The sequence below is a fragment of the Equus asinus genome, chromosome 2 (genome assembly GCF_041296235.1).
Source record: "Equus asinus isolate D_3611 breed Donkey chromosome 2, EquAss-T2T_v2, whole genome shotgun sequence".
Lineage (NCBI taxonomy): Eukaryota > Metazoa > Chordata > Mammalia > Perissodactyla > Equidae > Equus > Equus asinus.
Window position 1 is genome coordinate 100,455,042 of NC_091791.1, and position 27,128 is coordinate 100,482,169.

General features: G+C 39.7%; 1 protein-coding gene across 1 annotated transcript in view; it reads right to left on the reverse strand.

Moving 5' to 3' along the window:
* TICRR (TOPBP1 interacting checkpoint and replication regulator) overlaps window positions 1–27,128 on the reverse strand; it is a 37,162-nt gene that overhangs the window by 1,926 nt on the left and 8,108 nt on the right. Inside the window, exons 6-20 of the mRNA XM_070495318.1 lie at window positions 24,401–24,540; window positions 23,383–23,601; window positions 19,968–20,119; window positions 19,060–19,160; window positions 18,666–18,759; window positions 18,493–18,572; window positions 18,077–18,316; window positions 17,462–17,558; window positions 14,633–14,690; window positions 13,005–13,142; window positions 6,864–6,954; window positions 5,757–5,812; window positions 4,781–4,915; window positions 4,030–4,187; window positions 52–2,236 (exon numbers count right to left, since the gene is read on the reverse strand). Coding sequence (XP_070351419.1) covers window positions 52–2,236; window positions 4,030–4,187; window positions 4,781–4,915; window positions 5,757–5,812; window positions 6,864–6,954; window positions 13,005–13,142; window positions 14,633–14,690; window positions 17,462–17,558; window positions 18,077–18,316; window positions 18,493–18,572; window positions 18,666–18,759; window positions 19,060–19,160; window positions 19,968–20,119; window positions 23,383–23,601; window positions 24,401–24,540 — 3,944 coding nt within the window. The remainder of the gene's footprint in view (window positions 1–51; window positions 2,237–4,029; window positions 4,188–4,780; window positions 4,916–5,756; window positions 5,813–6,863; window positions 6,955–13,004; window positions 13,143–14,632; window positions 14,691–17,461; window positions 17,559–18,076; window positions 18,317–18,492; window positions 18,573–18,665; window positions 18,760–19,059; window positions 19,161–19,967; window positions 20,120–23,382; window positions 23,602–24,400; window positions 24,541–27,128) is intronic.

Consider the following 27,128-nt stretch of genomic DNA (forward strand, 5'->3'; position numbering starts at 1 on the left):
GAATGCTGCCTCACCAGGCGCTGTCCGAGGCCCCCACGCGGCAACACTCACCTGAACCAAACACCTCGTCGTCGCCCATGGAGGGGAGCTGGCGCGCACTCGCGCTGGGGGACCTCGCCTCACTCTTACTGACTTCTGAGTCTCCTCTCTGCTTGTCACAGACTCTTTTGGCCTGACCCTCGGCTTCCTCCTTGGCAGAGAGGAGTCTCTTCCTGGAACCCAACCCAAACTGTCCCCAGGAGAAGACTTCCTCAGCCTTAGGCACACTGTCCCTGGGAGGCGACTGGTCTGGCAGCTGACACACCCCCTCGAGCTCAAAATCCCCCAGGACAGGAGTCTTGTTGACGCTGAGTTCGAGGCCTTGCTCCTTCCCCTCTGGCTGGAGCAGTGACAAGCCCCCAGGAGGGTCTGTGCTGATGTCACCCCGCCCCGCGGAGGTGCCACCGCTACAGTCCACCGCCCTCTTTCTCCGGGGCCAGTCTTTAATCGTGTCAGGAGTTGTCTTCCCACTGTGTTTGGGAGATGGTGTCCAAGGAACCCCGACGTCTGTCTGAAATGGAGAGGGGGTACTAGAGGGGCAGCGGGTCGGGGTACAGGACTGGCAGATGTAGGTTTGTCCCCCACTCTTGCCGGGGGTGCTGTGCGAGGGGTGAAGGCAGGGGGGTGACACGTAGGTGGTCTCGGGTTTGCCTGAGGGCTTGCTGCCCCTGGGCACGCTGAGCTCAGGGAGGGGGCGCTCCTCTCCCAGGGAGCTCTCCTCTCTTCTGAGGGGCTCAGCTTCTGACAAAGGGCTGGGGTCAATCTTCTTAATTCGAAGCTTGGGAAGGCCGGAAGCTTGCATCTCCAGCTCCACCTCGTAGGTCTGTGGGCGGGCAGAGGCTTCCGAGAGGCAAGCTGAAGCCTGCAGGTTCTCCAGTTGTGCGGCAGCCTGGCGCTGCCGTCTGTCTGCCGTACGGCGCAGGTCGTAGGAAGGCGTCAGGGGAGAGCTGGGCCGGGGGGAGGGAGGAGAAGGAAGAGTCCCAGGGGTAGACAGAGAAGGCTTGTCATCAGCAACCACCATCCTTAACCCCTCATCTTCTTCCACTGCAGAAACGTCACTCTCCAAGCTATCACTGCCAGGGCCCTCAGCTTCGTCCAGAAGAGTGAGATACTCCGTGTCACTTGCAATAAGCAAAGGAGAGGACATATGCCAGCCATTCCTGAAACCGCGCCCGGGGTAACCATGTCTTTCAGGAGAAGACTGAGGAGAGGGGTTCACTTCCTTCTCGTCCTTTCCAGCACCAGTAATGGCAGGTGGGCTGTCAGTTATGCCAACCCTAGGAGTGACAGACGTGTTAGGCTGGCACTCCAGGAAGCTTCTTTCAGGATTAGAGGTCTTTCTATGCCTTTTCCCAACTTTAGAAGGCGGTGGAGGGGGCACGGTGTCAGATTTAGCCATGTGTGAGATTTGAGGGGGAGTTGAGGGAGCAGGACGGGCGAGAGACATGGCTGCACTGGGTGATGTCTGGGACTCTTTCCAATCCATTTCTCTAGGGGGAGGAGATTCTGTTGAAGATTTCCTAGATGGACTCGTGGAAATATCCCACGAAGGAGAGGTAGAACGGTTCTCTGGAGAAATAGGTGGGGAAGAAGTCATAGCTGTGTTCCCCGGTCTCTGCGGGCTTTCAACAGCTCTCTCCTCCCAAGTCTGTGCTGGCTCCTCTGCCTGAGAAGCTCCAGGGACAGGGCGACGCTGGTGTCTCTGATTTGGAGGTGTGGCCGTGAAGGCAGGTTCTCTTCGCACGCCCGAGGCTGCTGCTCTCGGAGGCGTTCTGAGGGAGCATCGGGCCGGAGTCAGACATCCATCCCCGGCCCAGGCGGAGGGCGGAGCCGAGACTGCCGGACAGGAGGCGCTTTCTGGACCGGAACTCACCGACGGGGGCCAAGCGGAATTCTGCAGACATGCAGGTGGCTGAGCTCCTGGCCTGTGGGGAGTTCTCGGCACTCTTTCGAGAGGAGCGGCAGCTCCTTCTGCCACTCCTTTCTGAGGAGTGACTTTTGGTTGAGAGGGTGAATCCCAGCCATGTAAGGAGTCTTTTGAGGACTCCTTGAAAAGGACCTGTCTGGCAGGTGTCTTTTCTGTGGGGGATTTTTGCAGCCTTTCAGGGGTGCACAATGGAGTCTGTGGTGTACGAGGGAACCTTCTTGGTGTCGCTTTAGAAAAGCTTAGAGATTTCTGGTAACTCTTCTTAGGAGTCTGTAAAGGAAAATGCTATTTCAGTGCTTGATCATACTCATATTCTCTAAGGAGTGTTTAGTAATCTCTAAGACGATTAGAAAAGCAAACAGGAGATTTATAGTCAGCCAAAGGAATGAGCTTCAGCTGGATTTCAAATAGTGACTGTCCACTTCCTTTACATGACTCAGATTTTACTTGGCCACTTTTTCCAGCACCAACCATTGTATACAGTCTTAGTTTGTTCTCCTAAGACAAATGAATAATCTTAATAATTTGCATACTGCAGCTTGCACACGCTGTGCCTCTAACTGTATCACTACACCTCTCAGAGCTGTCCTCGTCCTCAGTGAGACAGCTATGTCTGACCTTTGCCCACAGCAGCTTCTAGGTGCCACACCAGCTGCTGTTCACCCGTATTCCACTCGTGCATCTATGTGCCAGGCAATGTGTGTGTGTGGGGGGCAGGGGGGCAGAGCATGGAGCACACAGATATAAGGCACAGCAACAAAGAGAACATCTCAGAAAGGACACCCTCCCCCAAATTTTCCTTCTTTCTGGCAAAAATTCAGTTAAACACTTCAACAGGCAAGGAGGTCAGATACCTGTCATTTCTACAACCTTATTTGATCATCTCAAGGGAATCCTAGTCTAGTTAGCATTTCATGTTCAGTGCGGTATAGACAGATGATAATACAGTGTGGCCAAAGCAATGACAGGGATGTGCATGCGGCAATATGGGAGCACAGGGGAGGGCTGGCTGTCTAACCCAGTAGGCAGAGGGGGACAGGAATAGCAAGTCAGGTCTTCAAGAATGGGTGTCAGCGGGTGAAGGCAAAAGGTGAGGAAGCGGGGTAGAGGGCACTTTAGGCACAGAAAACAATATGAGCAAAGGCACAAAAGCAAAAACAGCCGTTGTGTGCGGGCCAGCGTGCAGCCTAATGCTGCTGAGAAGAGTATGAAGCACAGAAAGGTGAGGGCTGAGGCCAGCCAGGCCAGCAGAGACCAGACTGCAGAAGCCCTTGCCTGTCTGGGAGGAGACTGAACTTCGCCCTGTAAATCTGAGGTTTTCAAACACTTCCCCACAGCTCCCTGTCCTCTCCCAACCTCTAAGCAGTTTTTTGGGTTTCCAAACAAAGATTATTATTTTTGAACACAGGGTACCATTTTAGGAAAACTTGGAAAACCCTGTTTTAAACAAATGAAGAATCTATAGAGCTTCAAGCAAAGTGATGTGGTCAGAGGAGCATCTGATGTGGTCACAGAGGTCACCCTCACCTCTGGGGGCCAGACAGACTCGAGAGGAAAAAGGCTGTTGAAACGTTCCAGAAGAATTGAACTAGGGCAAGAACTGCAGGGAAGGAGAAGAGGGAATGCTGTAAGACATAGTTTGTAGATGAAATGAGTAGGCTGGATGGACCGGCTAGGCCTGGGGAGAGGGAGAAGTCAAGGATGACTCCCAGGTTTCTAACATGGGTCACCAGATTGAGGGGGCAACCTGAGGGAAACAGATGAATGAGATGGCACATTTCAGAAAGATACAGATGTCGTGTATGATACAAACAGTGGACGAAGCCAAGAGTAGATGTGATCATTTCCATCTCCTCCTCACACCTTGGCCTCAGCCAAACTGCTGCCTCAAGTCCTCATATACCCAGTACGTATTCATCTGGCTCAGCTCAAACCGCCCCAGATCTCTTTTATTATCTATAGATCACCTGCTTTCTCTTCCTTAATGGGCTCAGTGGGTTTCCTTGGTCATGTCTCTAAGTTCCCCAAGACTATACTATTTTAACATTATAGAAATTTTATACCTGATAAGCTGTAGGTATCTCAGAACCCAGCGTGTTTCTTGAAGGCCTTTTAATTTGAGCTGAACCCTTCTCTGAGGGACTGATCACCTCAGACAATGCCCCGAAAAGAAGGCTCTTGGGAGACCGAATACTTTGGATTGGAGAATTTTCTCTTTGGTCTGCAAGTCAAAAACAGTGACAACATTTAATTCAACTCCTGCCCTCCCCAAACTAATAAAACAGCCAGTCCATACAAGAAAGAAGACAATAATTTTTGAAACCAACTAGAGGGAAGATCCCACCTAATTACATCAGCAACTGCAGTGACTGCTGCCATCTTAAATTTTAATGAGACTGCATATTTAACCCAGCCCCTATGTTAGGCAATGTAGGTGACTAAAATAATTTAATTTGTAATATCTGATGATCCAAGCTAATGATGGATAAAAGAATGAAGAACATACAGATATCACCTGGGACAGCTGTGTGTAGGATCTGAACATACAGTGGGAATTACAGGTAATTTCCCCTGGAAGGAATGACTACCTACAAGGATAGTTTGGATGACCAGTTGTAGGAATCCAAAGGGATGACTCTGATAATGAAGGCCATGGACTGCTCATCTGGTCAGTACCCGGAACCTCAAATATACATATTTATTCTACTTCTCCAATGCCAAGAAAGAATATGTCAAATTTCATATTTCTTTTCCCAAAAATACTTCCTACCAAGTTGGCACGGACTTCTGAAGACAAGTGGGCAAGCACATTACCTAACTTGTCTTGCTGGAAGGAGTGAACTCTTTGCACACTTCGGGACTCTGGCTGAGACACAGAATAGAAGGAACCAGAATTTGTCCTGCTCAATGACAACTGCTTGATTCGAGGACTTCGTCTCAAACTTATTTCTACAAAACCAGAATCACAACCACAATAAGAGAGAAATGCAAACTTGACATTTTCCCATGTATGAAATGAGTAAAATTTATATAATACCACATACAAGATGGAAAGTTGATAAGCTATTGGCTTTGAGACTTCTGAAGCGTTGTAACAAAGATAAGAGGGATATGATATACAGCCCCAACAAGGTACAAAAAAACACTGACCCACTAGGCTGTCACCTCCAGAAGTCTCATGAACTGCCACTTTTAAGTATGATGTGGGGTAAAAACAGGTTTGTAAAGTATAGTGTGACTTTTGCAAAAAATTTTGAAAATTTAAAAATTGTAGTTTTCATGTGTATATTACATATATTTGTATAAAAATAACACCTGTAAGAATACAATTAGAGCTAAAATGTTAACAGAATATTTCTGAGTTGTGAAATTACTAAGTGATTATTATAATTTTGGGTTCTCTATATTTTCTGAGATTTCTACGATAAGTGTAAATTACTTGATTAAAAGAAGTTAGTTTTTGGAAACCCCTCCTTCGTCATATATACACTTTAAAAACAACTCACAGCACTTTGCATTACATAGCAGGTTAGCCCGCACTCTGAATTCCATTTCTATTGTGCAAAAATATTTCTTCTCCAGAAACTCTCTCAGTACATTCTATGCAAAAGACGTTTCACCAATTAATGTTTACTGATGTATTCTGTGGGCTCAGAGCTGTCACAATGTCTGTAAAATATCTTAGGATACGCTGAGCGACGATATAAGTACACAAAGGTTTTCACAGAAAGTAGATAAAACACCTCCCCCACCCCCCAAAATAAAACAAAAGAAATGTAGGTAATACCACCTTCTTTTTCTGGGGACTCTTCAACAACGTCAATATCAGGACCAGGATCAGAGGATCTTGAGGAACAACAAGCACAAAGATTATTCAATATCACTCATAATTAATGCACATTAAAGAGATACAGCTTCTCACCTCACAAGGTAACAAAGCCCACAAGGTTTGGTAACACCAGTGTTGGCAAGCACTCTCATACATTATTGTCAAGAGTGAAATGGGTAGAAGATATTTTTTGGAAAGCAGTTTTACATCAAAATTATTTTAAAACGCACATACTTTCTGACCCACAAATTTTACTTCTTGCAATTTATCCTGTAGACAAACTTGCACAAGGTGTGTAAAATCTGTGCACAAATAATGTCAAGATGGAGCCTTGACAAGATGGAGTAGATGCACTTCTCCCTATTCTGCCTGTTCAGTACAGCTAAAAACCCTGACATCATATATAAAGCAAATGTAAGATGACTCTCAGAGGTGGAAAGAAGAGGCAGATGGCTGGGGACCTCAGGACCTGAGGGGAGACAGGGCAGGGAGGTCCTGCTGACTCCTTTTTGCTTCATAGGTCCCAGATTGGGTGCTGGAGAAGCTGACAACCCGAACACACAAGAGGTGCAAACAAGAACTTCCCTAAGGAAAGCCAGCTCTGTCTTGCCAAAGAACCTGGAAAGGGGCAGCTAAGCAAGATAAATGCTACCCTAGTCCAACCAATTGCCATGAAAACCAGCCCCTCATGCCCCTGTCAGCACAGGCCAAGATGGGACCCTAGACTTCCAGCTTGCCTCCCTCTTTCCCCACGTCAACACAAGAAGATATTTAAAAATTGTGGACTACCATTCAATAGAATACTACTCAGCAATAAAAAGAGATGAACTATTGATACATGCAACAAAATGGATAACTCTCAAAACAATTATGCCAGGTCAAAAAGGCCAGACACAAGAGCACATTCTTATGGTCCTCTAGCCCACCGAGCGTATAGACTGCTCTTTGGCTACAAGTAACACAGTTAAGACTTGAGTCACGAAGGTCATGAGAAGGTAAACAGTGGCCCTCAAGATCATTTGGAGAGCTGTGTGGGGTATGAAGAAGCTGGACAAGGATGTCACTCACCTGCCCTTGATTTGTCTATGAAGCAGCCTTCTGGAGATTTGCTTATGGATTGGAGTCTCAGCCACACTCTTAGTCAGCAGTTTGTGATAACCTAAAAATAAACAGCATAAATGTCACTTAACCTTATCAAGAAGCAGCTGCAAGACAGAGGGAGCAGGTCGAACTCGTCCATTGCACACTGCTTAGCTGAAGTAGATCTCAATGGTCTTTGGACTAGGGTCTAACCATAGGACTCAATTTAACATGATACAATAGTTTATCAGAACTATTAGAGATTAAATAATAAACAAGCCAATGTAAAATGTTATAAAACTATTATCAAATACGCAATCCTGAAAAAATGAAAAGTGCCTGCTTATTAGGGCTAACATGTCTGTCCACCTAGTTGGTGGTTCATGTATTTAAGATTAAATGAAATAAAGTATACGAAAATGCTGTTATGTCATGCAAATGTTAAGATATTTAATACTAAGGTAAATCTAGCCAGCATAAATTTTCTCCCTAGAACAGGTAGTCAAGCTACTCATGGAGGACTGGTTTTAAGGAAGTTAAAATTGACTAGAAAGAGGAGTGATGTCAGGAGGAATGTGGAATAAGGACCCCTGAAAAAACTCTCCCCATAAAAGGAATGAGAACACCAATTAAAATGGTCAAAATCAACTTTTTCAGAACTCTGGAAATTAACCAGTTTGCAACAATCCAGGGAATATTTATTCAACAAAAATGGCTGAATTTCAGTAAGAATAGTGAGCTTTGTAGAACTGTAACTTGTCCCAGTCCCAAACCCTGCTCTCTAGCCTCATTGCAGCCTTGAGAACCAACAGCCTGCAATTGTGGTGAAAACCAACAGCCCAGGAGCCTCTGGAGGGGGCAGAACAGGACTGACGCCCCCCAAAGCCCCATTCCCAGAAACTGTCATTATCTGACCTGTCTGGCAGTTCCCTGGAAAATCCCACTCGAAAGGCTCGTCTCTATTTGACCTGACTTGGCACTCACCCAGTGCAAACAACTTTTCCCCAGGGAGCATATACTGAAAACAACCAGCAGCAATTACAAACATCACAGCTGCCTGAGGGAGTGACGACACTCGTGGCAAACAACAGTTGACCAAAAGTTTAAATGGGAAAACCGGGGAATGAGATGTCCAAAGGGGACTCTGCAAACTCATGCATTCCTGGTAACTTAAAAGTCCATGTGCTGTAGGGCTGTGTGCGTGCCAGGAAAGACCCGAAAAGGCCCTAAACTGACATCTTTGGCTGATCTTGGGGCTCCTGCCTGGCTGAGTAGTGAAGGCATGAGCCAAGGCACAAACAGGGCCCTCAGCAAAGGCTGGGAGACGTGCTGGTCCCGGGCACTTAAGGAAACCTCTGTCCAACCATCAGCTGACCACTAAGCCAAATGAGCAGAGACTTCAGTAGCTACGATGACAGAAGACAAACTTTAAAGAATTCGTTCAGGAAAGTAACTAAACAAATAAAAGCAATAACACCACCAACAAACCCTGGCAGGGAGGATGGGTGGACTGATTGCAGAGTTGCCTCATTATATTATTTAAAATGTCCAGTTGTCAACAAAAAATATGAGACATGCAAAATACAAGAAAGTATGGCCCATACACAGGAAAAAAAAAATCAGTTCATAGAAACCACCCTGAGGAATCCAGATGTGGGATTTATTAGACCAAGACTTTAAATTAGCTATCTGAAATATGTCAGGAGTGGGAGAACCTGATTTCCAGAGTTACCAAATGGTAATATTCAGAATATCTAATTCTCAACAAAGAATTACAAAGTATATAAAGAAACAGGAAAGTACAGCCCATTCCCAGGAAAAAAAGAATCTGACAGAAACCATCTGTGAGAAAGCCCAGACACCGGAGACACTCGTCAAAGATGTTAAATCAAATTTTCTAAATGTGCTCAATGAGCTCAAGTAAACCATGGACAAAGAACTAAAGAAAGTCAGCAAACCAGCGTATGAACAAAACGAGAATATCAATAAAGTGATAGAAATTATAAAAAGGAACCAAACAGAAATTCCAGAGCTGAAAAGTACTGAAAAATAACTGAAATGAAAAATTCACTGGAGGGGTTCAACTTCAGGTTTGAGCAGGCAGAAGAATCAGTAAACTTGAAGATAAGGCAACTGAAATTATCCAGTCTGAGCAGAAAAAAACAGAATTAAGAAAAATGAACAAAGCCTGAGGGACCCCTGGGACACCATCAAGCATAATAACATACACATGCTGAGAGTCCTAGAAGGAGAAAAGAGAGAGAAAGGGGCAGAAAATAATTTGAAGCAATGATTGAAAACTTCCTAAATATGATGAAAGACAAGAATCTACATGTCCAAGAAGCTCAGTGAACTCTAAGCAGGATAAACTCAGAGACCCAGATAGACTATAGTCAAATTGTCAAAACCCAGAGCCCAAGAATCTCAAAAGCAGCTACAGACAAGCAGCTCAGTAAGACGAACAGCTGATTCCTCATCAGAAACGTCGGAGGCCAGAGGGCAGTGAGAGGACCTAAGTAAAGTACTGAGAGAAAAAAAGGCCATCAACCAAGAATTCTACATCTGGCAAAAACTATTCTTCAAGAATAAAGTAGAAATTAAGACATTTCCTGATCAACAAAAGTTGAAGGCTTTCATTGTCAGTAGATCTGCCTTATAGGAAATGCTAAAGGGAGTGCTTCAGGCTGAAATGAAAGGACACTAGACAATAACCTGACGCCACAAGGGGAAATAAAGGACACTGGTAAGGTAACTACACAGGTCAACACAAGAGCCAGTATCATGGTACTTTTGGTTTGCAACTCCTCTGTTTTTCCCGTATGATTTAAAAGGCAAATGTATAAAACAATAATTATAAATCTATGTTAATGGGCACCATTTATAAATATGTAATCCATGACAATAACAATACAAGAAGCAGGGATGGGAATATAGAAGAGCAGAATGTTTGCATACTATTGAAACTAAGGTGGTATTACTCAATAGGTTTTAAGTTTAAGATGTTAATCGTAATCTCCAAAGTAACTACTAAGAAAATAACTAGAAAATACATAGAAAAGGAAAGACAAAGGGAATCAAAAAGATGCACTAGAAAAAAATCAGCTAAATTCAAGAAAGGTAGTAATGGAGAAATAGAAGAACAAAAAAGACATATGATATACAGAAAACAAACAGAAAATGGCAGAAGTCCTCCCTTAGTAATTACATTAAATGTAAATGCATCAAGTGCTCCAATTAAAAAGCAGAGATTGGCAGAATGGATTAAAAAAAATATGATCCAATTATATGCTGTCTACAAGACTCACTTTAGATACAAAGATACAAATAGGTTGAAAGTAAAAGGATAGAAGAAAGATATTTTACGCAAAAGAGAACCAGCATGGTTATATTATTGTCAGACAAAATAGACTTTGTCAAACAAAGTTAAAAAATCAAAGTACATTATATATTAATAAAAAGTTCAATCCATCAAGTAGATACAACAATTATAAACACACATAAATCTAACAGCAGAGCCCCAAAATGTATCAAGTAAAAAACTGACAGAACTGAAGGGAAAAATAGATAAATCAACAATAATAGTTGGAGGCTTTAATACTCTACTTTGAATAATGGATAGAACAATTGAACAGAAGATCAGCAAGGAAACAGAAGACTTGAACAACACCATAAACCAACAAGACCTAACAGACATCTATAGGACACTCCATGCAACAAGAGCAGAATGCACATTCTTCTCAAGAACATAAAGAACATTCTCCAGGATAGGCCAAATGTTAGGCCATAAAACAAGTCTCAGTAAATTTAAAAAGACTGAAATCATACAAAGTGTGTTTTACAACCACAATGAAATGAAATTAAAAACAGAAGGAAATCTGGGAAACTCACAACTATGTGGAAATTAACACATTCCTAAATAACCAATGGGTCAGAGAAGAAATCACAAGGGAAATTAGAAAATATTTTGAGATGATGCAAATGAAAACACAACATACCAAAACTTACAGGATATAGCTAAAACAATGCTTAGAGGGGAATTTGTACCTATGAATGCCTGTATTAAAAAAGAAGATCCCAAATCAGTAACATAACCTTAACCTTAAAAAACTGAAAAAGATCAAACTAACATCAAAGCAAGTCGAGGGAAGGAAATACTAAAAACTATATAGAAAATAAATGAAATCAAGAATAGAAACACAATAGAAAAGTCAATGAAACCAAAAGCTGGTTCTCTGAAAAGATCATTAAATTGACAAACCTTTAGCTAGACTGACCAAGAAAGAGAGGGAACACTCAAATTACTATAAAAGAGGGAATATAGCTACGAACCTTACAGAAATAAAAAGGACTATAAGGAAATACTGTGACCAACTCTGTAACAGCAAATTAGATAACCTAGATAAAATGGACAAATTCCTAGAAAGACACAAATTGCTGAAAACAGACTGAATAAGAAACAGAACATCTGAATAAAGCTATAACAAGTAAAAAGATGGAATCAGTTACCAAAAATCTTCCCACAAAGAAATACCCAGGACTAGATGGCTTCACTGTTGAATTCTACCTAAGATTTAAAAAAGAATTAACACTCTAACATATATGGTCAACTGATTTGTGACCAGGATGCCAAGAGAATTCAATGAGGAAAAAATAGTCTTTTACAACAAATAGGGCTGGGACAACTGGACAGCCACATACAAAAGAATGATATTGGACTTCTGTTTCACACAAAATAACATACAAAAATTAACTCAAAATATACCAAAGACCTAAATGTACAAGCTTAAACTATAAAACCCGGATTCAGTAATGGTTTTTTAGATATGACACCAAAAGCACAAGCAACAACAAAAATAGATTAGAGACTTCATCAAAATTACCCAAGATTGGGATAAAATATTGCAAACCATATATCTGATAAGTGACTAGTATCTACAATATATAAAGAACTCTTACAACTCAATGGGAAAAAGACAAATAACCCAATAAAGAAATGGGAAAATATTTGAATAAACATTTCTCCAAAAAAGATATATATATGGGAGCACATGAAAAGATGCTCAACAACATTAGTCATCAAGGAAAAGCAACTCAACCACAATGAGATACCACTTCACACCCACTAGGATGGGTAAAATCAAAAACAGGGACAAAAGATGGTGACGAGGATATGTGGAGAAACTGGAACTCTCATACATTGCTAGTGGGAATGTAAAATGGTATAGCCATTTGGGAAAACAGTTTGGTGATTCCTCAAAAAGTAAACACAGTTATCATATGACTCAGCAATTTCATCTCTAGGCATATGCTTGAGAATTAAAAACATGTCTATACAAAATATTGTATATGAATGTTTATAGCAGCATTATTCATAATAGTCAAAAAGTAGAAACACCTCGAATGTCAGTCCACCAACTGATGGATTAATAAAATGTAGTTTATCCATACAATGGTATATTATTGGCAACAAAAAGAAATGAAGCACTGAGACATGCTATACCGTGTACAAACCTTGAAAACATGCCAAGTAAAAAAGCCACTTACAAGGACCACATATGGTATGGTTCCACTTAAAAGAAATATCCATAACAGGAAACTCTATAGAAACAGAAAGTAGACAGCTGGTTGCCTACAGCTAAGAGGGTTGTGGAAATGGGGCGTGACTGCTAAAGGGTATGGGGTTTCTTTCTGGAGTGAAGAAAATGTTCTGGAATTAGTGGTGATGGTTGCACAACTTTATTAATGTACTAAAAACCACTGAACTGCATACTTTAAAAGAGTTGATTGTATGGTACATTAATTATATCTCGATTATTAAAAAAGAACAAAAAAGCAAAACAAAAACCCAAAAGACTATAAAACAACTGGTTACTACCCTTCATTTCTTTTTAACTGTTTTTATAAAATAGATGCTTGTCTATAGGGGCAACTAGGATGGGAGGATTGAGAGAGACCAGGATGAATTCTTCATCCAAGCTTGGAAGGAGAGAGACTCCAAGGGGAAAATTAACTGATGATAACCACAGAGGAGAGGAAAACAGGTAAGATGAATGAGCTTCTGCAACAAGAGTGTGGGGACTGGTTTGGGTCCAAGAACCTCCTTCTCTTGGTTACCCTAAGATGTAGTACCTTTGGTCCTCTTGAAGTTGTCCTCCAGACCTTCCACAGCTGACACAGAATGGCTTCTAGGCAACCCCTGCTTTACGGATCTCTTTGAAGGAGAAATCATTTCCCGGTTGAAGAGATTTCTTCGAACTTTGGTCACTTCTGAAAGCATTAAAAAAAAAAAAGCCAAATATTATTGCTAATAAATGCCTTATCTGGGAAGAGAAAGAAATCCAAAACAGAGAAGCTATTTAAGGAAACTACCCTACAGACTGTTTGCTACATTCACATTTACTAATAGGATTTCCTTAAATATTATATTCACATGGTACATTAAAACTATTTGCTCTTACAAATTCAACTTAAATCCAGCTTTTCAGGAGTAAGGAAAGCCCACATCACTTAAATGAAAAGCTTCACTCATTGTAAAAGGGACATAACCCTTAAGAGAGAGGTTGGCTAATGTGGTCTTGGTCCTTTCACTGTATCCCAGTGTTAGGATGATTTCCTCACTCTGGGCCTCTCTCTCTGCTGCTTTGTATTCAGCTCAGCCTCAAGTAGAGAAACTGTTTTTCTCAAGTTCACAGATTTCACTCTTCTTCTCATAAGCATTTTACTAATTTGCTGGCTTATTTTACATTTTCTTCCTAACTCCAGAGCATGAGAGTTGTGACCATCTAGACTCAAAGTTAGGAAAACAGCTGAAGAGTCAAGAAATACTTGTCAAAGCTGGCAGGAAGGCATGGTAATCTTAAGCAAGATGGCCTAGTGGAGAGGCCCCTCAAAAATTCACCAAGGGTAAATTGTTCTAAGAGCAAGTTATTTAAATAAAAACCAAATAAACCGGGATCGACCAACTGGGAGGAGCCCTTATGTTTATGTATCAACAACATAAATATTAATGTTAAGGACACTGATAACACACAGCAAAGTTTCAAAAGTTTCTCTGTCTCCATTATGAGTCCCTGTTACCTGCGTTAGGCTCTCTGTGAAACTGATTTATGACCCCATAGCCAAATTTGACTTGTTACTTTCTCTTCTTCCCAAGTTTTTGAAAAGTTTGATATCCACAGAAAATTTCAAAGAACAAACATAGAGTTGTCACTAAAATTCACCACTTGTCAATATTTGTTTTTTCCCTCCACTTCTCTCTGTATTTGTACAATTTTCCACCCCTGAACACCACAGAGTAACTTGCAGACGTCACAACTCTTCAGCATGTGTCTCCTAAGAACCAGGGCCTACTATCTAATCCACCTTTGAACTTCTCTCATTGTCTCAACAATATCCTTTATAGCTTTTTTTTCCCTTTCTAAATTTAAGATCCAAGTAGGGATCATGTAGTGCATTTAGCTGTTGCACTAAAACTCCTTTCATCTAAACCAGTTTCACTGACCTTTTTGTTTTTTGGCTTTCATCATAATGGCATTTTAAAAGAGGATTTCATGCCAGTTATTTTGCAGAATGCAGTATTTTGAGACCATGTGAACATCTTATTCCCTTAGCACACAGTATTTGGATATATTTCATTAACCAACAACTATACAAAACTCTAACTTATAACTAAACGCAGCTGCCTAAGTACATGCAATCAAAACAAATTTGTCATTCTAATCAATAAACACAGGGTACACCGAGAAAAGAAAGTGTACCTTGTACTGTATCTTTCCCTGGGAGTGGAGGCTGCTGAAGGGTAGGGTGAGAATTCTCCTGAAAGAAGAGAAAATCCAACAAGAAAATTTAAATAAGCATTCACTTAAAATATAACAATTTTTTAATTGTACCCAGTGGTACAGCGGCTAAGTTTATGAGCTCCACTTCAGCGGCCAGGAGTTCACCAGTTCAGATCTCAGGTGTGGACCTATGCACTGCTTATCAAGCCATGCTGTGGCAGGTGTCTCACATATAAAATAGAGGAAGATGGTCACAGATGTTGGCTCAGGACCAATCTTCCCCAGCAAAAAAGAAGAGTATTGGTGGCAGATGTTAGCTCAGGGCCAATCTTCCTTAAAAAACAAAAAAATAAATGTATTAAAATATAAGAATAAAAATTCCACATGAAACCCTTTGACTCCTACAGTTCCACGTGTAGAAATCCACAACAGAAACAGTTGTTAAAATGCACAAAAATAGATATGTTCCAAGGACACTAAAGGCTGTATTGTAAAAATACAAAATAAGAAACACCCTAAATACCCATAAAGAGTGAAACATAAATTACGATACATCCATCCAAGGCAGGTATAAAAGAATTAGAAAGACCTATAAGAATAGAGAAGGAAGGAAAGACCTATATATACTAACACAGAAAGAGGTCCATGGTGGGGAAAAAGTAGAAGAAACTGCAGAATAATAAGTATAGAAGGTTAGCCATTTGTAATGTTTATGGACATGTGTGTGTATAACAGAAGTGTGGACAGAAAAGGGCCTGGGAATACAAACAGCAAACTGTCATCAGAGATTACTTCTGAAGAACAGATAGAAAAGAACCATTCTAACTTTTAACTTTATATGATTTCAACTTTTTAATGATGATTATGTGTATCTTTTATAAGTAAAAAATAAAAACCCATATAAATTAATTAGAGGATGGCTATACTCTGAGGAACTTCTCTGTATTAAACTGCTATTTACTTGTTATTATAGTAGAGAATTCAAGAGTCTAAAGTTCAGATACCTCTCAAACAATGCAACTGTTTTTTCAGTTATGCCACTGTAATAACTGAAGAATGAAGTATCACATGGGGCAGATGTTTGAGTTTTTTTATGAAGCAAAAGATTTTGCCCTGAGCTAACATCTGTTGCCAATCTTCCTTTTTTTCCCTCTCTCCCCAAAGCCCCAGTGCTTGGTTGTATATCCTGGTTGTAAGTCCTTCTAGTTCCTCTGGGTGAGCCACCACCGCAGCACAGCAACTGACAGACGGGTGGTGGTTCCGTGACTGGGAAGCAAACCTGGGCCGCCAAAGCAGAGCATGTGGGACTTTAACCACTAGGCCGTCAGGGCCGGCTCAACAAATGATGTTCTTCATTAACCAAAATCAAACCCTGATCTCAGTGAAACTGGTCTCATAGAATGAAACTTTCTTGGCCAATCTAAAACAAAGGTTTCAAAAAGGAGTGCTGGAAAGGACTGCAAATCACTGTAAAATCCAGTGAGAGGAGGTCTGACACCTTTTAGATTTCAGTCTCCAATCAGGAGTCCAAGATACATAAGATCTGCATCTTCTGCACTTATACTTACTAATGTATACTACGATAATGAGCAACACTAACTCTTTAAAAGAAATCCCAGGGCTAGCCCCGTGGTGTAGTGGTTAGGTTTGGCACACTCTGCTTTGGTAGCCCGCGTTCATGGGTTTGGATCCTGGGTGCAGACCTACACCACTCATCAGCCATTCTGTGGCGGCGACCCACATATAAAGTGGAGGAAGACTGGTACAGATGTTAGCTCAGGGCTAATCTTCCTCAGGAAAAAAAAAAGAAATCCCACCTCCAATTCCAAAAGACAGCCATAAATCTCCAGAAACCAAGAGTGAACCGCTATTGTAATGATTGTTTCCAAAGCTAGTTCTCAAAGAATTTTAACTCTTCTCAGATAATTCATGCAGTTCAAAAGTTTCAAAGCATTTTTTTCATTTCTTTCTTAGCAAAACATTAATTCTACTTAGTGAATAGACTCCAGTTGAGTTTCTTTTTTGTTTTGCAACCAATAAAAACCTCGTCTTTCCATCTACTGCCATAGAAAAACAACCGCTACCTTGCTTCTTGCTTCCTGAGAGTCCTTTTTTTTAAAAATTTGTTACATAAGTAAACCATATGTACTGAAGAGTACTTTCCAGTACGCAAAGTCCTATTATGATTGTACATTATTTTTCAAAGTCTCTTTGCTTATGTTAGTTATTATTTTATAAGTTTTCTTATCTACATTAAAGATTTTTAATTTTTTTTTTAATTATTTTTTTTTTTTGGAGAGGCAATTGGCCTTGAGCTAACATCTGTTACCAATCTTCTTCTTTTCGGTGAGGAAGATTGTCGCTGAGCTAACATCTGTGCCACTCCTCCTCTATTTTATGTGGGACACCGCCACAGCATGGCTTGATGAGCAGTGTGTAGGTCTGTGCCCAGGATCTGGGCCTGCTGAAGTGGAGCACACGAGCTTAACCATATGCCATGGGGCTGGTCCCTACATTAAAGATTTTAAATTAACTTATTTATTCCTGACTTTTACTTGCTGTTTTTCTTTATATTATCTCTAACTGTCACACTTCAGGGGAAAATGGTTAATCTTTAACAAATTTCTATTTCTTTATTTCTTGGATTACAGTGGTATACACATTCATAAAACTACCTCATTTATTTTTGTATCCTCCAATGTCCATTTCTTAAAAGTAGAGACACTGCCTTTCGTTGTTTATTGTATCAATTCATGCCAAAGGAACAACTCTGGTAGTGTGATTTCTTGTCTCCTGGAAATGACTTACATTTTTTGTAGCTCTCTTGGACACTTTGGGAATTTCAATTTGTCGAAGATTCTGTGAAACGTCTGCAATACTTTTATGTCTTATTAATGCATTTTTCCTTTTGAAAATAGAAACAGAACAGTCAACATACAATCAATTCAGGTTACAAAGCAGTTAAAGTAGAATGGAACTAGAGTTTAAAATAAAACATTATTTAAATAAAAGTTATCTTGGGGTTGGCCTGAATTTACAGCAAAACAAATCAACCTCAGAATTTCTAAAGTGACTACTATAGATTCAATTAGTTATGAACAACGAGAAGAATCAACAAAAACTTAAAAAATAAGCTGAAACCCTAAGCTTATCTCATGAAAGGCTCCTAGTTCCTGGAGCCCCACATAGCAGTCAGGAAGGGCACTGTGGACTACACAATACATACTTGTCTATTCCTTGAATAATATAGAGTGTCAGATGCTCCTTGTTAGGAACTTCAACAACTGGCTTCTATGATTTAGAAATAAGGGCAACTATTAATTCCATCAATTATAGACAAAGACAACTGGACTACGGTTTAAACATGCCCCTTGGCAGAATGGTAACAGGGCAAGTAAGTTCTTTAATTCCTTGAGCTCCTACCTTCTCTTTTTAGCTGATCTGGTACGAAGGTCCTCTAGCTGGTCAGATTCAGTCCCACCCGACACTGATCTATGAGAACTTGACAGAAGAGGCACAGAAGGAAGGGGTGATTTGCTCTCCTGTGTCATGGAGTCATCACTGAAAAAATCCGTAGGAAGGACACCAGCCAGCTTCGGAGGAATTGCAAACCCTAGGCTGTTGTAAAGATTTCCGAGTGTCTTTGGGATAGAGTCAATATACCTGTGGAACAGATTGGTTAAATATGGAACATATGGAACACCATTCCACCCTCCTTATTCCCTTCCTCATCCAGCATGAGAAACAGTCCTTACAATTCCATAATTCTAAGACAAGAAGACATATGTAAGTTCTTGGTAAAATAGTTTTAAAGTTAAATTAGTAGGCATCAAACTTACAATCGCAAAATTTCCTCCAGAAACTTTGCCAGGTATGCCGAATCCTCAGTTAAACACACCATGCGCAGCAAATCTGCCACCTGAAGGAGATTTTAGAAAATTGCCGCCTGCCCTCTGCAGGGAAGCTGAAAGCATCCACGGCTACCCCCAGCGGCACTGGGCTGTATACTTGCCTCCTCCACTATCCGCTCCATGTCATCTATGCTTTCATGTGCTGAAGGGCACTGCAGGCACAGCTCCAAACGAAGAAACACCTGAAGCTGGCACCTGGAGAGAAAAAGAGACTCGGTCATTTCTCCTTTAAGTGCTGCTTAACTGAAAGCTCCTTCCTTAAGCATAGATCTGTTTACATAAGAAGCAAGAACCAAAAGGGAGAAGAACCAGTGCTTTCTCTAAATGACGACATGGTTATTAGGTCAACAGGCGACTCAAACTGCACATTACAAGAGCATAAGGAACCCGCCACAAAAGCCTCTTCGAGCAATCAGCAACCTATTTTAAACTGATACAAGCACATCTTGGAGCTTTGCTTTATAGTGTGGCAAAAAAAAAAAAGTCTTTACTCACTCTCTGACTTTATCTTCTTTATCCAGTTTTTTTCCTAGATTCTGTCGAAGACTTTTGCTAGTTTTTAAGAGGTTATTTTTTACTTGATTCAAGCAGTTCATCTGAAAATACAAAATTATTACATAGGAGAATATTAAGTTATTTATCATTCTTTCTTTCACAGCTGACTAATGGCCTAAGAAGGGAAGTAAATTCCCTTACAAATTTTCCCCTTCTTTCATTTGAATGAAAAATAGTGAAATGAATATTCTTTTTTTATATCTTTAAAAAGAACATGGTAAAAGTATTTGAGAGTAAGTGGGCATGGATACAGCAAGTCTGCAGATTTGAACTTTCTTTAAAGGAAGACCCCAGAACGTAGTGATTGAGAAGTCTAAGTACTCTAAACAACTCTCCTGTCTGCTTTAGAGAAGGAGCCTGGCTTTCGCCACCAACCACAAATAAAAACGACAAAATGGTCTAAAACAGTGGTTTGCAACATTCCTGTGCAGAAGAATCATCTAGGAAGTTTTTGCAAATATAGATGCCCCGGTCCCAACCCTGACAGATCTGTTTCAGTTGCTCTGGAGGGAGCCAGGCATCAGCATTTTACAAAAACGATCTAGGTGACTGTAAAGTGCAGCCAGAGTTAAGAACCAGCGGCTTAATTCATGCGGCTAGGACGAAGGTCGAGGTTTCTTTGGAAGAGAAGTACAGGTAATTACCACCCCCACCAGCTGTTTCCTTGATTTCTGCCCTTCCAGTTCACCACGTCCACCTCCCAAGATCTGGAACTGTGCTCACCCCTTGCTCATCTTATCATTTTTTAATCATACACTGCATAACCGACATTTCCCAGACACGTGAACCAAAGCCCCTAACAAGAACCAAGCACTACATCTATGACAAACAAGATCCGACTCTCTTACTTCTAACTCCTCGGCACCTCTGGCCTTGAGGAACGCTTTAATGGTCGAGATCATGTTCTGAGCACCTGAGTACAACCTCATTTCTCCTGTGGCCACAGTCTTTTGGTAATTTTCACGTATGTAAGACAGTAGCTCCTCCTCAGTTTTAAAATCTGTGAAAAACAAAGACATATTGATCATCACACCGAGCCGAAGTCCTTGTATTATTTAAGGCAGTGGCTGTCAACTGGGAATTTCTGCCTCCAGGGGCTGTCTGGCTGACTGAGTCGTCACAACTGGTGAGCAGAGGGGTGTTACTGGTATCTGGTGGGCAGAGGCCAGGCATGCTGCTAAACATCCTACAGTGCACAGGACGGCCCCACAACAGAGAATCATGAGATCCAAAACGTCAACAGTGTTAAGAGTGAGAAAGCACAGAGACAGTGATTAATTTTAAGGCTTTGCAAAACAAGTGTACATGTTATAAATTTAAGGGTAACCACTAATGGAAAAGAAATAAACTACATAACCTCCAAACCTAGAAGAAATGAAAAAGAGGAATAAAAAAAACTTGATTAATCCCATGGCCTGCTAGAAAGGAAAAGAACCAAGAGAAGCACAAACTAAGACACTAAAATACACCTAAGCTTATTAGTAATCAGAATTACAAACATTTATCTTACAAAAACACTTGCTGATTAAAAGATAGGAACTGTCAGATTAGATTAAAAAAGTATGCATTTATAAAGACTATACCCAAAACACAATGACAAAGCAACATTGGAATAAGGGAACAGAAAAAGATATTAAGCCAAACACTAACGAAAGGAAAGCTGGTGTAGCTATATTAATACAAGCAAAATAAACTTTAAAGCATAAAGTTATTAGGAATAAATAAAAAGTTATCATTACACATTGACAAAAGATATAATTACAAGAAAGATATAAACAATTTTGAACTTGTATGAACCTACAAGAAAGCCTCAAAATATATAATGCAAAAGTTGGAGAACTGCAGGGGAATTCTGACAAATCTACATGGTGAAAGACTGTAACACGATATCTCAGTTATAGGTAAAAGCAGAAAAAAATAAGAATGTTGAATATTCAAACATTAATGAACTTGAGGTAATGGACATGCAAAGAAGCAAATACCCAGCTATTAAGAGAATATATATACACATTATTTTCAAGTACATGTGGAATATTAACAAAACTTGACCACACATTAGACCAGAGTTTCAGCAAATATTAAAGAATCATTATCTTACAGAGTACATCTGTGCACAGTCCGAAAATACTAAAAACTAATTAAAAAAATAAAGCACTCCCTTATATTATGTATGTTAGAAAATATTTAGAACTGAGTATCAGTGAAAATGGAATATAGCAAACTTGTATAATGCAGTTAAATTTGTATTTAAAGGAAAAGTTACAGACTTAAATTATCTTTTAAAGACAAAAAATTAAAAACCAAATAGCTAAGGGTTCAACACAAGAAATAACACAAGAGAGCAAATGCAAAAAATAAAGGATAAAATAAAGATAACATAAATGAATAAAATAGGGAAAAAACCCAAAAGATCAACAGAAACAAAGACAATTCTTTGAAAAGCCAATAAAACAGAGAAATCTATATCAAGATCAAGCAATTAAAAAAAGAAGAGAGAAAGACAAAAATAAACAATATTAGAGATGAAAAAATAGGGGAAGGCCCCATGGCTAAATAGTTAAGTTTGCGCACTCCACTTTGGTGGCCCAGGGTTTTGCCAGTTGGGATCCTGTGCGCAGCCATGGCACCACTCATCAGGCCATGCTGAGGCGGTGTCCCACATAGCAGAGCCTGAAGGACCTACAACTAGAATATACAGCTATGTACTGGGAGGCTTTGGGGAGACGGAAAAAAAAGAGATTAGTAACAGATATTAGCTCAGGTGCCAATCTTTAAAAACAAAGAAATGAAAAAATAGAGCAGAATTTCAATTACTATTAAGAGGTATACGGTCGAGGTTCATTTTTTTCCATTTTTTGTCCTGTTGTTCCAGCACCATTTGTTGAAAAGATTATCCTTTTCCCATTGAACTACTGGAGCAACTTTGTCAAAAATCAATTTACCATTGTTGTGCAGGAACATTTCTGGAAATAATCTAGTCCCGAAACTGTTAATATCGCATCGTCTTGAGTACATACTGTTATTTTTGCTCTCTCTTAGATGTATCATCCACATTCTTCTACCTTTACTAGCTCATTAAAGATGCTGTCTCACTCAAACTGATTATCATCTATGGATCTAGTACTCCACAGGAAAAAAATCGTTAAAGGAGCAGAAAACTTTCACTCTAGAATTTTTAAAGGAACTCAAAGATGACATCATGCAACTTTTGCCCAAAGTTCATAACCCATTGTCACCAGTCATCCCATAGGACTGGCACTGTCAGTGTGAGCTAAGAATGTACCCCCAAAATAAGAGACTTACTGTAATTCAATCTATTTTCAAAAAAGAAAAGAGAACAAATAGGAAAATAAAAGCTACTGGATGAAATAATTCTGCCCAACTTTGAAAGATCTCAATAACCTCACCCTAGATTACTCACAAACACTTCCCCTTTATTCATAAATGCATAAAACTTCTTTAACCACTCATCCTACGGCCAGGCCCTGGCCCCTCCTCTTTGTGACTTTGCTTATGCCAGTCCCCCATCTAGCACACTGTTTTACCTTTCTGCCATCTGGACTCTGCTCATTCTTTTTTTTTTAGGCCAGGTTTGAATTTATTTATTTATTTGTTATTTTATTGAGGTCATAACAGTTTATAACATTGTGAATTTCAGGTCTACATTTTATCAGTTTCTGCACAGATTGCATTGTGCCCACCACCAATAGTCCAATTTTTATCCATCATCATACATATGTGCCCCTTTACCCCTTTCACCCATCCCCCAACCCCCTTCCTCTCTGGTAACCACTAATCTGTTCTCTTGGTCCATGTGTTTGTTTACCTTCCACATATATAAACTAGGCTCATTCTTCAGAGTCTAACCTGGGCTCCACTGACTGGCTCCTTAGAAGTCTCCCCAGCCTTTTCCAGCCCAAGACTGACCTCTTTTGTGATGCTTAGTATGTTTTTAACTCCCAAATGAGCAAGCATTTTCTCTTGTAAACTCTTGGCTCTCTTATGTATTAGTTTTTTACTTCATTATATATATTGCATATATATCAATATATATGTGTTCTTATTGTTATCTTTGTTGCTGGATCATAAATCTAAGAAGAGGACATTATCTTCTTTTTATTGTATTCCCCATAACATACTTTTGGGCATGCAGATATTCAATAAGTGTTCATTGAGGGATATGATTAAAATTTATAAAAATATGAGGGTATAAAAGAGTAAACATAGAATTAGACACCAAAATGCTATGGAATTGAGGAATACCTTTAGGTTTGGAACTTCTTAGTGTCCTTCCTCTGTTTTCCAATTTGTCTGCTGTTCTTCCCCCAGCTGTCTTTTGGATCCCTTTCTCCCCAGCTGCGTCTGGACTGCCATCTGGATGTAACTTCTGAGCCTTCACGTTCAGCCTCGCAACATTCAGCATCTTTAAGGAACGGCACATGGTGTTCATCTTCTGTCTCACTGGAGTACGAGGGACGCCTCCTATCAAAATGACATGGGAAGAAACGTAAAACAACTTTTACTTCTATAGACTCAAGAACTACTTTAACTCAAATACAATATTCTGTGAAAGAATAGTGAAAAGAAGTATATCCTTCAGAATGAGCTGAATTAGGCAGTTCTTAAGTCTCCTTCTACCTACAACAAGGGTAGAAAGAGAGCTCTTCTTTTAACTGAAATCTAGGAACTAAACATGTCAATGTTATTAGATGATTTTTACATAAGACAAATGCCAAACAGACTCATTTTGGTGTTCCCAATGTCAGAGTTGTCATATAACTCTTCTGAAAGACAATTCAGCAGTCTGCATTAAGAACTACTTTTTTGCACTTTTTGATATGGTAACTTGCTCCTGGAAACTTACGCTAAGGAAATCACTCAGAGAATAAATCATATGCATGATGTATTATTTACAATGCTAAAAACTGAAAACAATCTAAATGTCCAACAAAGTAAGAATTTTGTAAATTTTGTTAAGCGATGAGGTGGAACAGTAACTAAAAAAGCAAGGTAGCAGATGAATAAATATTTTTAAGCAGCAAACAAAGCTGTATTTAAATTTATAACTAAAGATGAAAATGGTTCATTCATTAAGAAGGTAGGATTGTAGGTGATTTTTTTTATCAGTATTGTAATAATGTAGTTATTTTCACATCTGAAATATAAGAATTTGTCCTTCTTTATTCAGTTACCATTTCAAGCTCATTTTAGGGCATGCCAATCTTTTAAAACATACAGTCTCAAAAGACTGCCTTAAGACACAGCATTTCCATGTGCATACGTTTCTTTTTGCTCTCGTCCTGATTGGACACAGTGGATTCTTCACGAGACTTTGTCTGGTAGAGCTCGGAGAGGCAACGTGTTAATTCACTTTCAGTTTTGGAAGACTCTTCCTTATTAGACGAGGCAGCCTGTAGTAACCTGTGAACAAGTCAAGATGTCTAGTATAAAGATGAAATTCTGATTTTTCAAAATGCTTTAAAACAAACAAAACTCATTATCCTTTTAAAAGCTAATCAAAAGATGTACCCACAAGATGCCTTTAAAAATATATTTTCTCAGGGCAGCCGGGTTGTGTAGTGGTTAAGCTCACACACGTTCCCCTTCTGCCCCAGAGCTCACGGGCTGGGACCCCAGGCAGACCCACACACCACTCAGCAAGCCATGCTGCGGTGGCGTCCACACAGAAAAGAGAGGAAGAGTGGCATAGATGTTCGTTCAGTGACAATCTTCCTCAGGCAAAAAGAGAAAGACTGGCAAGGGATGTTATCTCAGGGCCAATCTTCCTCACCCCCAAAAATATACATATATATTTACTCAGGAAGGAAAATGTTTTTCCTCTCATTTATAATTTGAAAAAACTCAGAGACAGAAGCTACCTGTTCAAAAAACTACTAATCATTACATACAGTGTTGACTTTTATTAAAAAGATTCTTCATGTCCTAGGGTACTTGCCTAATTACAGCAACTATTTCACTACTGGGCTTCCACAGTTGTTTTTCACTCAGTGTCTATATATTTTAACAAAATGATATGCAAAAATGATGTAATACAGTGTAGTAAGTATCACAAGGACTTGTGAATAATTCTTTCACATTGTAGCAAACTAATTTGGGATTGACGGGAAGAGGAGGAAATGGGGCAGGGGGACATTAGTCATTAAATGCTTTTCTACCTAGAGCTAAATGTCAGTCACTAAGGTAATTACAAAAATGGCACAACTTTCAAAATGTATTATTTGTATTTCACTCTCTCCCATTATCTGATATCTGATTTAAAAGTGGGAGAAGGTTATGGTGACATTACTTGAATCTGCTGGGGCTGTCAGGGTCACACATGCAGCAGGTCTGAAGCAGACTAATTTTCCCTAAATGTGCTAGTGTGTCCTTTAACAGGTGGAGGGCTTGCCATTTTAAAAAAAACTTACGAACCTTTCGAATACACAGAATATTAGAGAAAGCATTATTAAATAGACAAGTATGTACCTCCCACCAAGATTAAATACTTGTTGACAGTTTGCCATGTCTGCTTCAGATCTTTTTTTTAACGAAATTAAGCATTATAGACACAGAGAAAGCCCCACCTAATCTTTTCTCATCCCTTCCTCCCAGAGGTATTCTTAGGTTTGTGTGTATTTTATTTATAGAGACATACATACGTAATGAAACTAACATCAATTACTATCTTATACGTTGTAAATTTTACATAAATATCATACAATACCATCTTTTCGCAATTTTCTGTTTGTACTCAACATATTTTCATGTGCATATAACTACTCTAGTTTATTCAGCTTTACTGAATGTATACCGAGTTTAATCTATATACAATATTCTATTGTATAACTATACCACCGTTAATTTATCCATTTCCCTGCTGAGGGGTATCTACTTCTTTCCACTTTTTCACTGTAAATGACTGGCAATGAACATTCTAGTATAGTTCTCCTTGTGTTTGTGCAAAAATTTATTTAATAGACACTAGAAGTGGAATTGCTGGGTGTCATAAAGAGCATGTAAAGTTTCTGCTTTACTAGGAATACAAATTGTTCTCTAAAATGGTTGTAACTATTTACACTTCTATCATCCGAAGTGTTCTCATTTCCCTAAATTCAATTATCAGATTTGCTAGTTTCTGACAATCCAATAGGTATAAAACAGAATCTTGTGGGTTATTCTTATTGTGTGTTTTGTTTTTAAGATTGGCACCTGAGTTAACATCTGTTGCCAATCTTTTTTTTTTTCCTTCTCCCCAAAGCCCCCCAGTACACGGTTGTACATTCTAGTTGTAGGTCCTTCTGGCTGTGCTATGTGGGACGCCACCTCAGCATGGCTTGATGAGTGGTGCCATGTCCATGCCCAGGATCCAAACTGATGAAAGAAACCCCAGGCTGCTGAAGTGGAGCATGCGAACTTAACCACTCGGCCACAGGGCCGGCCCCTCTTATTGTGGTTTTAATTTCCATTTGCCTGAACTGAGTATCTTTCCAAATTACTGCTCTGTTGAATTTCCTCATGTGAATTGCTCATTCACATTCTTTGCCCAGTTTTCTATTGGATGACTTGTCTTTTTTTAAATTGATTTTTAGGAGCACTGTGCTAACTTGGACACTAATCCTTTGTTGGTTGCACAGATTACAGCTACCTGAGTCTAAGATAGTCTTTTTCACCATTCAGAAATTCTAAAATTCATTATAGTCATAGATGTTCCTTCGTGGTTTGAATTTTTTATGCCTTATTTAAGAAATCCATTCCTAGCCTCATCTCCTCTTGTTTTCCTTCTTACAATTTTGAAGTTTTGTTTTTCACATTCGGATTGTTAATTTATTAGGAATTTATCATTGTGTATGCTATAAAGTAGAAATCTAATCTCTATCTTTTTTCTTCTGGATAGCCAATTGTCACACCACCATTTATTGCTGTATTATGCAAGTTTGCTATTTTTCCTTTTTACTGAGTTGAATACTAAATATCTTCTGACATCCATAATATGAGAGCATTTTATTTTT